The 12,976-nt window shown below is 42.8% G+C and overlaps 1 protein-coding gene across 1 annotated transcript in view; it reads left to right on the top strand.

Annotated features, from left to right (window-relative positions):
* The window catches only part of LOC122781874 (homeobox protein Meis1), a 77,002-nt gene that overhangs the window by 48,648 nt on the left and 15,378 nt on the right, over positions 1–12,976 (top strand). Inside the window, exon 9 of the mRNA XM_044045943.1 lies at positions 5,583–5,659. Within this exon, the coding sequence (XP_043901878.1) occupies positions 5,583–5,659 (77 nt within the window). The remainder of the gene's footprint in view (positions 1–5,582; positions 5,660–12,976) is intronic.

Here is a 12,976-nt window from a genome sequence, read left to right as displayed (position 1 = left end):
TTGTACTGGGGCTTTAATATACTTTTCACCCTTTGCCTCACCAGCTAACTAGATTTATATAATTCCCATAGGCCAGAAAGCTGTGAGATTTCCCTAAATCAACAAAAGCTGTTTTTGAGAGGGGAAATGCTCATTAATGAATAATAAAAAAAAACAAAAGAACATGAATATATGCTTTTTCCTTGCTTTTCTCTGGGTCCAGAGAGAGATTTGATGACAGAAACAGTTTGGAAGGGGGTTTCATTGCCATTTTTTGGTGCATATATTGAGTTTTTTTTTTAAAAAAAAGAGCGGTGGTGAATTATTCATGGTACAAGCTTTGAGTTGGTTTACCATAGTGTAACATCAGTTCCTTCCGTTTTTTTTTCTTGTTTGTCTGTTTTTTTTTGTTTTTGCACAGGAAAATTAAGAGCATTTATTTTTGCACAGACCTTGCAAAGGGCAGTGTGAAAACTCTCATCCTGTAACTGGTTCATAATGAGCCTCTCAAAAGATCTGTTCTTGCTCTATTTGTTATTTTGCATCGGTGCAGACTGAATCAGAGGAAATTAGGTTAGGAGTGCTTTGTTGTTTCTGTTGTTGTTTTGTTCGCCCTCACTCCCATTCCTTTTTTTTTTCTTTAATCCCCCCTTTCTCCCAGAGCCAGCTTTGTTGCTGGGTCCCTGCTCCCTAATGAAGTCAAAGGGATGTCAGTCGATGCCACCTACACAGAGAGGAATTTGAAATGGTGCACGCTCTCACAGCGCAGTATGCACACACATACAGACGATGGAACCTCCACTGAATGAGCAACAAAGTTGGGAAATTGGAGGCTTGGTGTATGAGATACAGCAGGCGTACAGTTCAGAACGCTTGTTTTAAAATCTGCTCATGCTCAGGGTTCTGGGCATTTGTTGTTAGCATAACAATGTGCTTGCCTCCCCAAATATTTAAGGTAATCTCATACACTTCTGGCAGGAGGAATACTACACTTCCAGTAAACTGTGTGCATGTGTGTGCACGCGTGCAAGTGTGTGTGTGTGTGTTTAAGACAGTTTGGTATGATACTCTGATGCCCTTCTAGCCAAAAAGGCCCCCGGATTAGCCGTCAGGCATTCCTGATGGGCAGCTCAGTTTCCACAGAGATTTGACCTGGGAACAGTGAGGGGAACAGACCTGGCCAAGTCAAGACTGTTCACTTTTACCTCGACAGCCACATGCACCATGAATAATGCTGCTGTAATGGTGTGTGCTGTACGTCTGGGGTTGCTGGGATGAACAGTGTCAGACGTGTTCGATTTCTTGCATAAGTGTGCGGTTAAAACGAAACAATCAACCTTATTGATATCCACGCATTGTGCCGCTGTGTCTTTTTTTTTTTCATCACATGAGAGACAGAGAAAGAAGTGATTTTCCTCTTTCTTATTCCTGCCTCCATCCTCCATCACAAAGCTATATAGCATGTCAAGTCAATGTGATACATAGAAGCTTAGAAAGCACGCCACCAAATAGGAATATGCAATGACAACACAATGTAATGACTATGGCAGTAAAATGTAAGGTCACATTTAAAATGCAGTGCAAATTATTCAGAAATCAAAACAGAAGAGAAGTCACTGTGTCGGTGTTTCGGTCATTGTTTTTGAGCCAAATTCCAACTACATGGAGAAGGAAGAGAGAGACAGAACGAGAGACAGAGTAGAAAAGAGAACTGGTTTTGCTGAGGCGGCAAGATCAAGAGAATGGAGAACAGCAGCAAGATAAAAGACATTTCTAAAATAACCCTCCCCTCATGGTGAAGTGGAGCATCCCCAGCAAAAGAGTGACTCGGGCTTGTTCAGTCTTCCTCTTTTTTCATTTCCTCTCACCTCTCAGTTCTTACCGAGGCATTAAAGGTGAGGCTTTATTCAGTTTGCAAGTTGCAAAAATAAGAATTAGTAAGCCATGACCTTTGGAAAGTTCTTGCTTTTTTTATGACTGTAAACATTTCAGTGAGTTATCGCTTCTGCGGAGGAGATGAACATTTTGATGAGTTAGTTTTGTCCCATAAATGTCAAAAGTTCACTCGTCACAATAGCTGCGTGTTCTGTCAGAATGACCTTAATCATGGCAAAGAGCCATTAGCATTAGCATTTGTCTGCACATTTCTTCAACGTAAAATAAATCATAATGAATAATGAAAGCCTTTCAAATGTTGGGACTATTTTAAATACACACAGCTCGAGCATGTATTTTGAGGTATGCTTATTTTATAATCGGTGACAGTAACAGTTGGCATATTTTTACCACATTGTCTAATATAGTTTCCCTCTGCGTTAGGCTTGGGACGGGGGAGTAAAGAGGGGTCTTTGCAGAATATTTATGCTCTTATCTCTATGCTAAACCCCCAGGGCTCCAGATATCCATTTCCATGCCTCCTCCTCTGCCTCCTCATTCCCTCTTCCTCTCTTTCCTTCTTCCCTCTGACTATCTGTCCCTCTCTTGTTCTTGTCTGACAGGGTCAGGGAGGAAGACGGTCAGACAGGGAGGGGATGTTACTGATGCTCTGTTACTCACCCACACACACATCTGCACCATAACACACACACATACACACACGATCATGCCCGGCTGAACTTACTCATTGGCCCAGCAAGCTCAGTGGCTCAAATGAGAACAAAAAACGCACAGATGAACTTGCGAATATCAGCGCACACAAGCAAAATCTTGACTCAAATACACACACACACACACACACACACGCACACGCACACGCACAGTGGGATTGATAAGACACACAGAAAAGAGCGAAGTCAAAACCCACACCCCCTCCTGGCACCCACATGCTCGGAGCCCAGCAGAGTGCAGGGTGGAAATTCTCATGAAAGGAGTTGTATATTTGGAGAAGACATATCATTAAGATAGGCGGAGGGGAGGGAAGGGAGGAAAGGATGCGCAGAAACTTTCCATCTGTTCTTTTAGAGAACATGTTATTGGTTTCCTCACTAAAGGCTCTTCTCTCTCTCTTTCTCTCTCTCTCTCTCTCTCTCTCCCTCAGCCCGCTGAACCACAGCCAAAGGCCGTTAAAAAAAAAAAGAAGACCAAAATCACTCACAGACAATATTAAAACACAGCAACTTGTTGCTAAGCAGGAAACTAAATCACAGTGCTCAGACAGGAGCTAATTTGATGGTTTTCATGTTTCCGGCAGATTTTTCCTTGTGACTCATTAAATACCCAGCCATACATCACTTACAGTTTATATATATATGTATTATTCTTTGTTTTTTTATGCATATATATATCTGTTTGCTTGTGTCTGCCGAGAAGCTAGAAGGACAGCAGTGTTGAAACAGGGTGCACTTGTGCTGTACTGTGGCTCCTAGCGTCGCCTCAGCGCCCATATATCACGAGGCAGACAGTGCGACTTCCACAGATTTGCGATACGTAGAATTGATCTTTTCATGTCCAATCAACTTTGTCAAGAAGACAGAGACATAAAAGTCATTATTCACATGATTTGCTTTACTATATAACATACAGAGAGTGTGTGTGATGTCCAAACGTAAAGTGCTCACATGACATAAGCCCTAAAGAATGTTTCCTCACTTTCAACACACAGGCAGACGAGTGGCGCCACCGATTCGCTGCGGTCATTTCGATTCTGATATTATCGGTCGGCAGTGTGAGAGTTCATGTGGCAGATATATGAATGATCAGAAAGTTCACAGGAACACTGGCCCAGTCACATGTAAGTGCACTGAAAAAATGACTGTAGACCGAAAGAGAAGTGGACACAAATTTGGCCGGAGGCAACAATGCAGTGATAACTTAGCGCGTGAAATTAGCCTCCTTGTGTTCCCATTCACCACAACCAATCACATGGACGAACAGCGGCTGGGAGGAAATCTGTCTCCTCTCTCTCTGCTGACTTGTTCCAGCATTAAACACAATCCTGCTCATTATGCGCTGAAAAAACTGTAATGAAAATATGAAAACACTGGCGCCACACTGATTTTGCACGTCTGATTGACTATTAAATGTTTGTGTGTTCTTGGGAGACATACTGTATATATTATAGAGGCCAGTTGTTGAGTGGCCCCTATTGTTGGTCACCATGACGTGGTATAACTGACTAAATGTCAGGGTCTTGGATGGCCTGTTTGTATCATTTAAATGGATCAATTCTACTCAATAAATAATTAAAGATGCTGCAGATTAAGTTTGACACTGACAATATTACTGCTTAAAACTACAGTATCTTGTTACTGTTCTTGTCTTCCTTGTTTAGCAGAAATTAAAACTTAATATATTATACAGCTGCATTGTTATCTCTATTTGCAATATTGACTAGTGAGTGAAAACAAGGTAATCCACACCTCTCGTTGGCACAATAAAAATACAAAATGGATCAGTCGGGGATTCTCTCTCTCTTGGATGTACAAACATTTCAGAATATACATTAGTTAGTTGCGCTATCCCTTCAACAATCCATTTTCTTGGTTGCTCCTCTGCTTCTCCCTCCTCTCTTCCTCTTTTATGGCATGCCACTGGTGTTCAGCACAGTCCATGTCTTGTTTCCGTCATGAACCGGCACATTGTCCTCCACGAACAAGGCTCCCTGCATCTGTGATACCCCCCAAACTCACTCTAATATAAATCAACACACTCCCCAAGTTCACATTTATCCAATTTATTCATTCTATATATTTAAACAGGTGGCTTGACTTTAACTGTTCTCAGCTGCTCCAGAACAGAGAGCATGCAGTCAACAGTTTGCATTTAAACAGTGGGTCAATTTGTGTTATCCTTCCAACAACTGAACAACTTGCCACTTGTGTGTCATTTTTATGAGTTTTCAGCTTCATAAAGGTTCAAGAGTAATGGGATTTGTCTATTAGTGCAAAACACTGTTCGCTGTAATCATGAAGGAATGACAAATCCCGGGCTTTCTGTACTTCCATCTGTGCCTGGAGAAACAACTACAGCAAAGAAGTGGCAAACTTTACAAAGCAATGTTATTGCACCAACTGCAATAGCTCTCTCTCTCTCATATACAGTATATATGTATATAAGCATCACAGAGTAATAAAGGCCAGAGACTTAACATTTTCTTGTCTATATTCCATCGAATGAACACCACATATTTCCAGCTCACCGATTACATATGCAGTGGGGTGAAAGGGGGCCATTGACGCAAATATATTTGTGTAAGAGGCTGCCTAATTACCAGAGCTGGTTCTTCACTTCACTTAACTTTCTAATTGGCTTGCCTTTTTGGCTGCCATTAATTACATGATTTCATTTTCCATTAATGATCGGTGAGCGATGCACGTTCACGTGTGCACCGCTCACCCACTCTCACACATTACAGTATACGTCCAGATAGGCAGTGACACACGTCCATACTGACACCAATGCACCAATGAGCATTAGCACACGTCTCCCTCTCTACATTTCATTATTGAGCGTGGTTGTTTGTGTGTGTGTGTGTGTGTGTGTTTGTAACCTTTGCCCAGCATCATCACTGCAAGATACATGAAACCCAACAAGAGCGAGCTTCATTTAACAATATGTGGCCAGTCTTTTCTCATGCATGTCGTCTCTCTCTCTCTCTTCTGCAGCATCCATACCCATCAGAAGAACAGAAGAAACAGCTGGCACAAGACACAGGCCTCACCATCCTACAAGTGAACAACTGGTGAGTCATTTCAGAGTTTACATGCAGTAGACTTCAGAGGTTTGATCCCTCCAGGCTATCCTAGTTCTTAATGATCGGAATTAATGCCTCCACTCCAACCCTATTTTCATACCCCACACACACATGCACACACAAACACACCACTTACTGAATCATCCTCATCAAGATCAATCCATCTAAAGAGATATGGCCTGCAGTGATTTTCCAGACCAACAGCCTAACTCAGCCCAAACATGAGCAGCCATGTTAATTAAGAGTCAAACTATATTCTGAAGACATCCAATAAAAGCATCCAACATGCACAAGTTATACAAGAATAATTACTCGCAAAGTGGTAGCTCTGAGACTAATTATAGGTTTTTACTTCGGTGTACTCATTTGGGTGTTTGTGGGTTTTTGCAGCACCTTTCTTGTGATTAACATTGGTTTTAATTTAACAGCGAACGTCTTGTTCACCATACTTTTATTCCCACTTCATGTTTGTCCTAAAAGTATATTTTTAAGACACAGTTCAGTTACTTTTATATGAACTTTAAATAAAAAAAAAATTAAAATGTAGTGACATTAGAGCAGGTGCTTTTAAAAGTCATTTTATTGGTAGTCCGCTGACCTTATATCTTTTTACACATTGTTATTGGGTACTTTTTCATAATGCATGAAGCATGTGAAGTTGTCCTTGTTAGCAGGGAGCCTGCACGGCCTGGTTGCAAACCTGCCATTGCAAATTAATGCTCTGTAAGTGCCAACTAGCCTGTTAATTGGGGACAAGCGTGACTGGCTGGGGCCATAAAATGAGGCTGCTTACTAGCCATTTTAACCTTAGGTAGCACTGTAAAAGGTAGAAAGGGGCCCTATGTCCTTGTGCAGCTAGTCTTATCAGAGAGATGGCTATCAGCACATGCTTAGTGTTATTAGCCATGTCTAATTAAATGGGCTGGAGTCAGGGTAACTGAGGTAGGGCCCTGGCAGAGGGTGTTTGATCTGGGCAGCCCTTAAAATAATCCTTGAAAGTATCAGTTAGTTGCAAGGTACGAGCATGAAAGTGGAGAGTGCAGAGACGCAAAGAGCAGCAGCAGAAGGAGAGAGTGAGAAAAGAGATGAAGAGAATGAGAGGAGGATAAAGACAGAGGGAGAGAAGGAGATGAGACATGATAAATCCCCATTACCAGCCGTCTAATGATGTTAACATTATTCCCAGCCATTGTTCAATCTGAGACCTGAGAGACAGACCGACGTTAGATTAGGGTATGGTGTATCAGTCTATGGAGAATTCAGTTCATTCTGGGCCAAAAACAATGCACGCACACACACACACACACACACACACACACACACACACACACACACACACACACGCTGGTAGAAAAAAGCCTCCTGACCAGAGGGAATCCTGTTGAGGTTATCAAATCACGTGACCTCTCTGAAATCCATGGGGGATCAATTCTTACAGCTGAGATAAAGCCAAGCTGTGTGTGTGGAGTGTGTGTATGTGTGTGTGTGTGTGTGCGCGCAAGACAGGGAGTCACATGAACAGTAGTTTGGTCACTTAAGGCTGTGCTCTCATTCCGTTTGTTATTTTTATTGGTTGGGGGATAGCAACACACCCTGGAGGTGTGTGCATGTGCGTGTGCGCGAGACCAACACACACTGTGTAAATTGTGGGAGGTTAATCTTGGTTTGAGTTAAGTGTCTGTGTGCAAGTGCATGTGTGTGTGTATGTGCGCATAAGAAAAAGTGAGCGAGAGAGAGAGAGATGAACCGGGGGTGGTTAATCTAAGGGGTATTAGCTGTTAAACCCGGCATGCTGGGATCCTGCTGCCCCCTCACATTTCGTTGTATGAGTGTGTCTGTTTGTGTGTGCGAGCTTGTCCATAGGCGTATTTCCACGCATGGTTGTTTGAGCGAGCAGTACGTTGTAGCATTGAGGGGATCTACAGTGGAAACAATGAAGTGAAAAAGACGCGTTGACCGAGAGATGGAGACAAACAAATTGTCGGGGACAAAAAGGACTCGGGAGTAGAGAAGGAGAGATTGAAGGAGGAGAAAAAGTAAAAAGACGATGGAGGAGAAAAGGGGGAGAAAAAGAGTCAATTACTGACGGAGAAAGAGAGAGCGAGAGCGAGATAAGGGAAGAGAGGTTACGTTAGGGGAACTGCCATTTCACAGGCATGTTGTTGTGCTGATTGGGAAGCCCTGTCATTGGGTGTCTCCATAGCAACCCATGGTGATGTTACCTCCTGACCCACTGATTTGTTGAAGTCAATTTCCCGAGCTGTGATTATGTTTGTCAGTGCTGTTGAAGAACACACACTTGCCCTTAGACACAGACACACACACATGCATGCATGTCTAAAGTCTCCCAGATTTACACACACACACACACACTCTCACATTTTCTCATGTGTTCACTTGCACCAACTCAGCTCTACAGCTGTGAAATCAAGGCAAAGAGGACACAAGACAGCATAAAACACTTACTGGGAGTGTGTTTCACGGTCATACGCAGGCCATCAGGACTGAATTGAATTCACATCGAATGGCCACAGACGAACTGCAGGTCATCCGTGTTTGTGCACAGTGAGACCCTGTGACATGTTAGAGCGCAGCATATTACAAACACACACACACCTCTTTCTCTTTTTTACACAATCGCTTTATTCACATGTGTGCAATGTGATTTCCTTCATGTCTCTCTCTCTCTCTCTCTCTCTCTCTCTCTTCCACACACACACACACACACATAGATGTGTTAACACACATGTCGAGTGTGTATTATTGATGAGCGAGCACGCGGTAGGGCTCAGCAGATTAAATAAAAATGCTAAAGGCCGGCAAGGGGCGCAGATCACTCATGAATTATTGGCAGAAATACTCCGCACCAGGGAATCTCAATTTGAATGGAAAGTGTGTAGGTGTGGCTGTGAGTGCATGTTCACATTTGCACAATTAAGAGAATGCACACACACAATGCTGTGCACACCCAAATACAAACACTCCGGCACATATGGTGGTGACACATACACTCACACCTCCTATAAGGTGTGCATAGAAACTTTTCTTTTTCCCCCCACACCCATACAGCACACACACATAAGTTGCCACACGACACAACGGAAGCCAGACAAAAACTCCACTCAACAACTTCTGAACATTTCACTGTGTATTTATGGATTCATGGAAACTTTTGTAGACAAAAACATAAAGAATAATGTAATTCTGTGTAACAGAACCACTGTAAAACTACGGTATTAAAAAGCATAAAATCAAAGTTTAATCAAAATATTTCCTCCAAAACAAGCGTTTGAAAAGTACGTTTTGTTAACTTTAACTTAACAATAAACACGTCCCAGACTTTGACTACAAACCAGTGTGACCGAAAATGTACCCAAACAAGTAGCCTGAAGCATCCTTCACAGAAATCTGTGACAAACATTTACAGCACAAGATATGATGGGACAGGAAAGACATCCAGCAGTAACAAAAGTGTTTCCTGTTTGTCCCAGATTTAGTTCTAGTGTCTGGTTATGCAACCCTGTACCTGCTGACACATTTAAACTGTAATACAAAGGTGTAACATGACGGCCTGTCTTTCTCTTTCTCCAGCTACAGTCAGCATCTCTGTGCTAAGTTCTCCTAACGTTTCAGTGATGTAAAAATCGATGGCAAGGTCATCAGGTTTCCCTTGTTGGCCGCCCCTCCCTTTCCTGCCTGCAATTTAATAATGCCCCTTTAAAGGCAGTGTTTAAGCCTTGCCGGGTGATTGTTTTGTCAATAAGACCTCCTTTTACGAACGTCTTAAAAGCATGGACGGGGAGGACGACAAGGGAGAGAGAAAGCGAGGGAGCTAGTATTTAAAAGGGCAGAATGGACGGACGTGGAGGCTACTTAGGAAGGAGCGGTGCAGTGCGTACATACAGTATATGCCTCTTATCGGGTTTCTGAAAGGACGAGCTGAGCAAGTGCAGAGGAGAAGAAGAGGTGAGGGAAAGGAAGTAGTGACTGAGAACAGAGAGTAGGGGTGGGGTGAGCGAGAAAACGAGAATGACGTACTTCATTTAATTTGCATAGAAAAATCCTTTTATATAAACACCATTTATATAAATGATAAAGCTCTTTACAGTAAATCAAAATAGTCTTGCTTCAGTTTGCCCATCGTTGTTATTTTGACAGCTATGAGGACACTGAACTGTTTCTGAGAATGTCGCAACAAAGAAGACAGACAGGTTTCAGATGAATTCCAAACAACCCGTGGAAGAGAGCGGTGATTACCGACACGATCTGTCATTGTTTTACAAACCAAGCACCAGCTGCAACGTTGACCCAAAGTGAGGGACGTTTTGTGCAGAATCTTTACGGTTGGATTTTGTAATTGTATTTCGGACAATTCTGTATGACGTCATCAATTGCTTTCGTGATTTAACCAAGTGAAGTCATGGTAAAATTCAAACTTAAATAAGACTTAAATGTTAAATTATCATTTAGATAATGTGTGGCAGACAAACAGGTGGTAAGATGAGGTGTATGACTCTGTATGGAGAGAGAGAGAGAGATGCTGGAACTTGTTCAGAGAAAGTCTTCTGAAGTATGTGTGTGTGTGCGTGTGTGTGTGTGTGTGTGTGTGTGTGTTGGGAATTAGCAGGCCCAGTTTCAGTCACTGCCCTAAAGCCTGTTGCATACGCTGCATCTCTGACAGGTTACTACAGCCTGAAACTGACATTACAGCAAATACCTCACACGCAAACACACATGCACAACACATGCGCGTGCGCACACACCATGCTTGCACACACACACACACACACACACACACGCGCACGCACTTTTAAGCAGATATGACCTCACCCTCAGATTACGACACAGAGTTCTAATGTTAAAATCTTAGTCAAAAACAGTATCTTCTCCGCGCCGCGACCTATAAGCTCCTACAGGAATCTTTAGCTTGTGCAGACACGACCCTGTCTTTACTGTATTATGTCAACAGAGACGTGTGTGGATGTGTGAAAGTGTTTACACACACACGTACAATATAGGTGTCCATTTGCAAAGACACTCTGTGTACTGAACAGCGGCTCTCTTTTCCCCTTTTCTTTCTCTAACTCTGTTTTTCTTACATCACAGTGCGCCGCCCAAGGCCAAACCTGCATCGCCTCCCTCTCTCTCTTTCCCTGTCTTTTTATTAATTCCTCCTCTTTTCCTACTACCCCTCTCCCTGGCTTTCCAACCTCCTTTTGTAGTGTGTGTTTGGGAGGGGGGGGGCTGGGGGGTGTCAGTCCTGAGCATGAAAGACAGACAGCACGACGTGAATGCCAGGGTCTGTGTTGAAGCTCACACGGTAGCTGTTTTGCTCGCCACCATCAAAAAGTTGTTGTTCTCGTGCCGAGGTTTTCTCGTGTTGATCAAACAATGGCGTGAGTCTGCAGCGACAGTGAGCGCTTTGTGCCACAATAGAATATCTTGGGAAAATAAATATGACATGATCTATAGTTTACTGGCAGAAGACTGACGTTGATTACATGCAATTAAGATACGTAATGGCGTCACTGTATGTAATAGTTTTATAGACAATGTATAAAATGATCAGGAAAGTATATAATGTTTATATAATACTAAGGAAGCAACTGACACATTTCATTTAAGCAATTGCCTAAGAGGCTCAAATTATATTTTATAAATGTGTATGACTGAATTTGTGACGACTTCATCATTCATATACTATGATTTGTAGATATACAGATCAATGTAATGTCTGAAAAGAAATTCTAAATTCAGACATTGTCTAGTCACCAGTCTTCACCACTCCTCTGGTGTTCGCTGACGGTGGATGTCAAGTGCCTTTTTTTAGTTTCTGGGCACTCAGTGGGATCCCCATAGTGTCGGCTGCTGTGAGCCAGTGGGGGGAAGTGATACGCACAGAGACAGGATATGACACGGGTCGTGTGAGGGGATTTAGGTCAACCACTGCATTTGCAGCAGTCCCCACTGTGAGCCCTGTCAGCAGTACTGCCTATGTGTGACACTGTGGTCATTTCTGTGTGTCAGTGTAAACCTTTGTGTGTTTGTGTGAGTGTAAACTGTGTTTACATGCAAATGCATTCACAAAACCCTTCTGAAAATCTTTAAAAAATGCACACGACAAGCTTTGCTAATAGAGGTTGTACACATGCACCACACAGATATTTGTGCACACACACAAACGCACAGATGCATACATGTTTTGATTCAAGCCCAGGCTGAAGGACACAGACTCTGTCCAATGTTGTGTTTGTGCAGTGGGCAGCACAGGGCAGCCATGTTGTTTCTGGGTAAAGCCGGGCTTTGAGCCATCACCCTCTCTCTGGCATTGATGGATGACTGGCTAACTGAGTCCAAGAATGTCTGAATGTGTGTGAAGGGAAGCAGGGACAGAGATAAAGAGAGGTCAAATGTGACAGATACACTCTCCTCCTTGGTCTCTATCTTTTGTTTCTTTGTTTTCCCTCCTTCCCTCTCTTCTCCCTTCTCCTCCTTACTTTCTGTTTATATTTTTGTCTTTTGGCAATTCCTAGTTTGGAGTCAGTGAGTTTTGCAAATCCAGCCCAGCCAATGAGTTCATGTGTGTTTTTCAAGTGGCCAACATTTCCTCTCTGTAACCCTTGTGAGGCACCTGGTTGTCATGGACACACACGTACACAAACACACATACTCACTGAGCACTTCTCTAGTTTGTGTGTGTGTGCAGTTACACAGCCTGTCGCTCCACTCTGTAAAACCAGCTTTAGTGGTAGATTCATGGCTCTCTTAATGGACAGCGGGCTCTTGGATAGTTGGATAGTGGAGCAACAGGGAGTGTGTATGTGTGTGTGTGTGTGCACATGTGCTTACATACTTGTATTTTATGTGGAAGCAGTAATGGGGATTAAGTGACCCCATGGCTGCTCTCCGTCTAAAGCTCCTTTTAAATTTCACAGCTTTCTAATGTTTCCCTCCATATGTGGATCCGGACCCAGCTAATCTTCCTCATGTTATTAGGAGCTGGATCAGCAGACTTACATGTCCTGAATGTGTGTGTGTGTGTGTGTGTGTATATATATATATATATATATATATATATATATATATATACACACACACACACGCAGACTGCAGTGCATTTAGAGATGGCCCAGGAGCTTTTTTGGCTACTAATAAAAACTTTTATGTATCAGTGACTCAAAACATGGGCCTCCTTTCTAATAACAACATAGCTGCAGCCAAGCAGCAACTCAGACCTGGCCATGTGACTCCTGCGTGACCTCACTTCAACCTTCCTTGTCAAGTGTGGCTGTGCGCGTGTTTTTC

This window comes from Solea senegalensis, linkage group LG15 (genome assembly GCF_019176455.1).
Source record: "Solea senegalensis isolate Sse05_10M linkage group LG15, IFAPA_SoseM_1, whole genome shotgun sequence".
Classification (NCBI taxonomy): Eukaryota; Metazoa; Chordata; class Actinopteri; order Pleuronectiformes; family Soleidae; genus Solea; species Solea senegalensis.
This window is presented reverse-complemented; position numbering and strand designations above follow the sequence as displayed.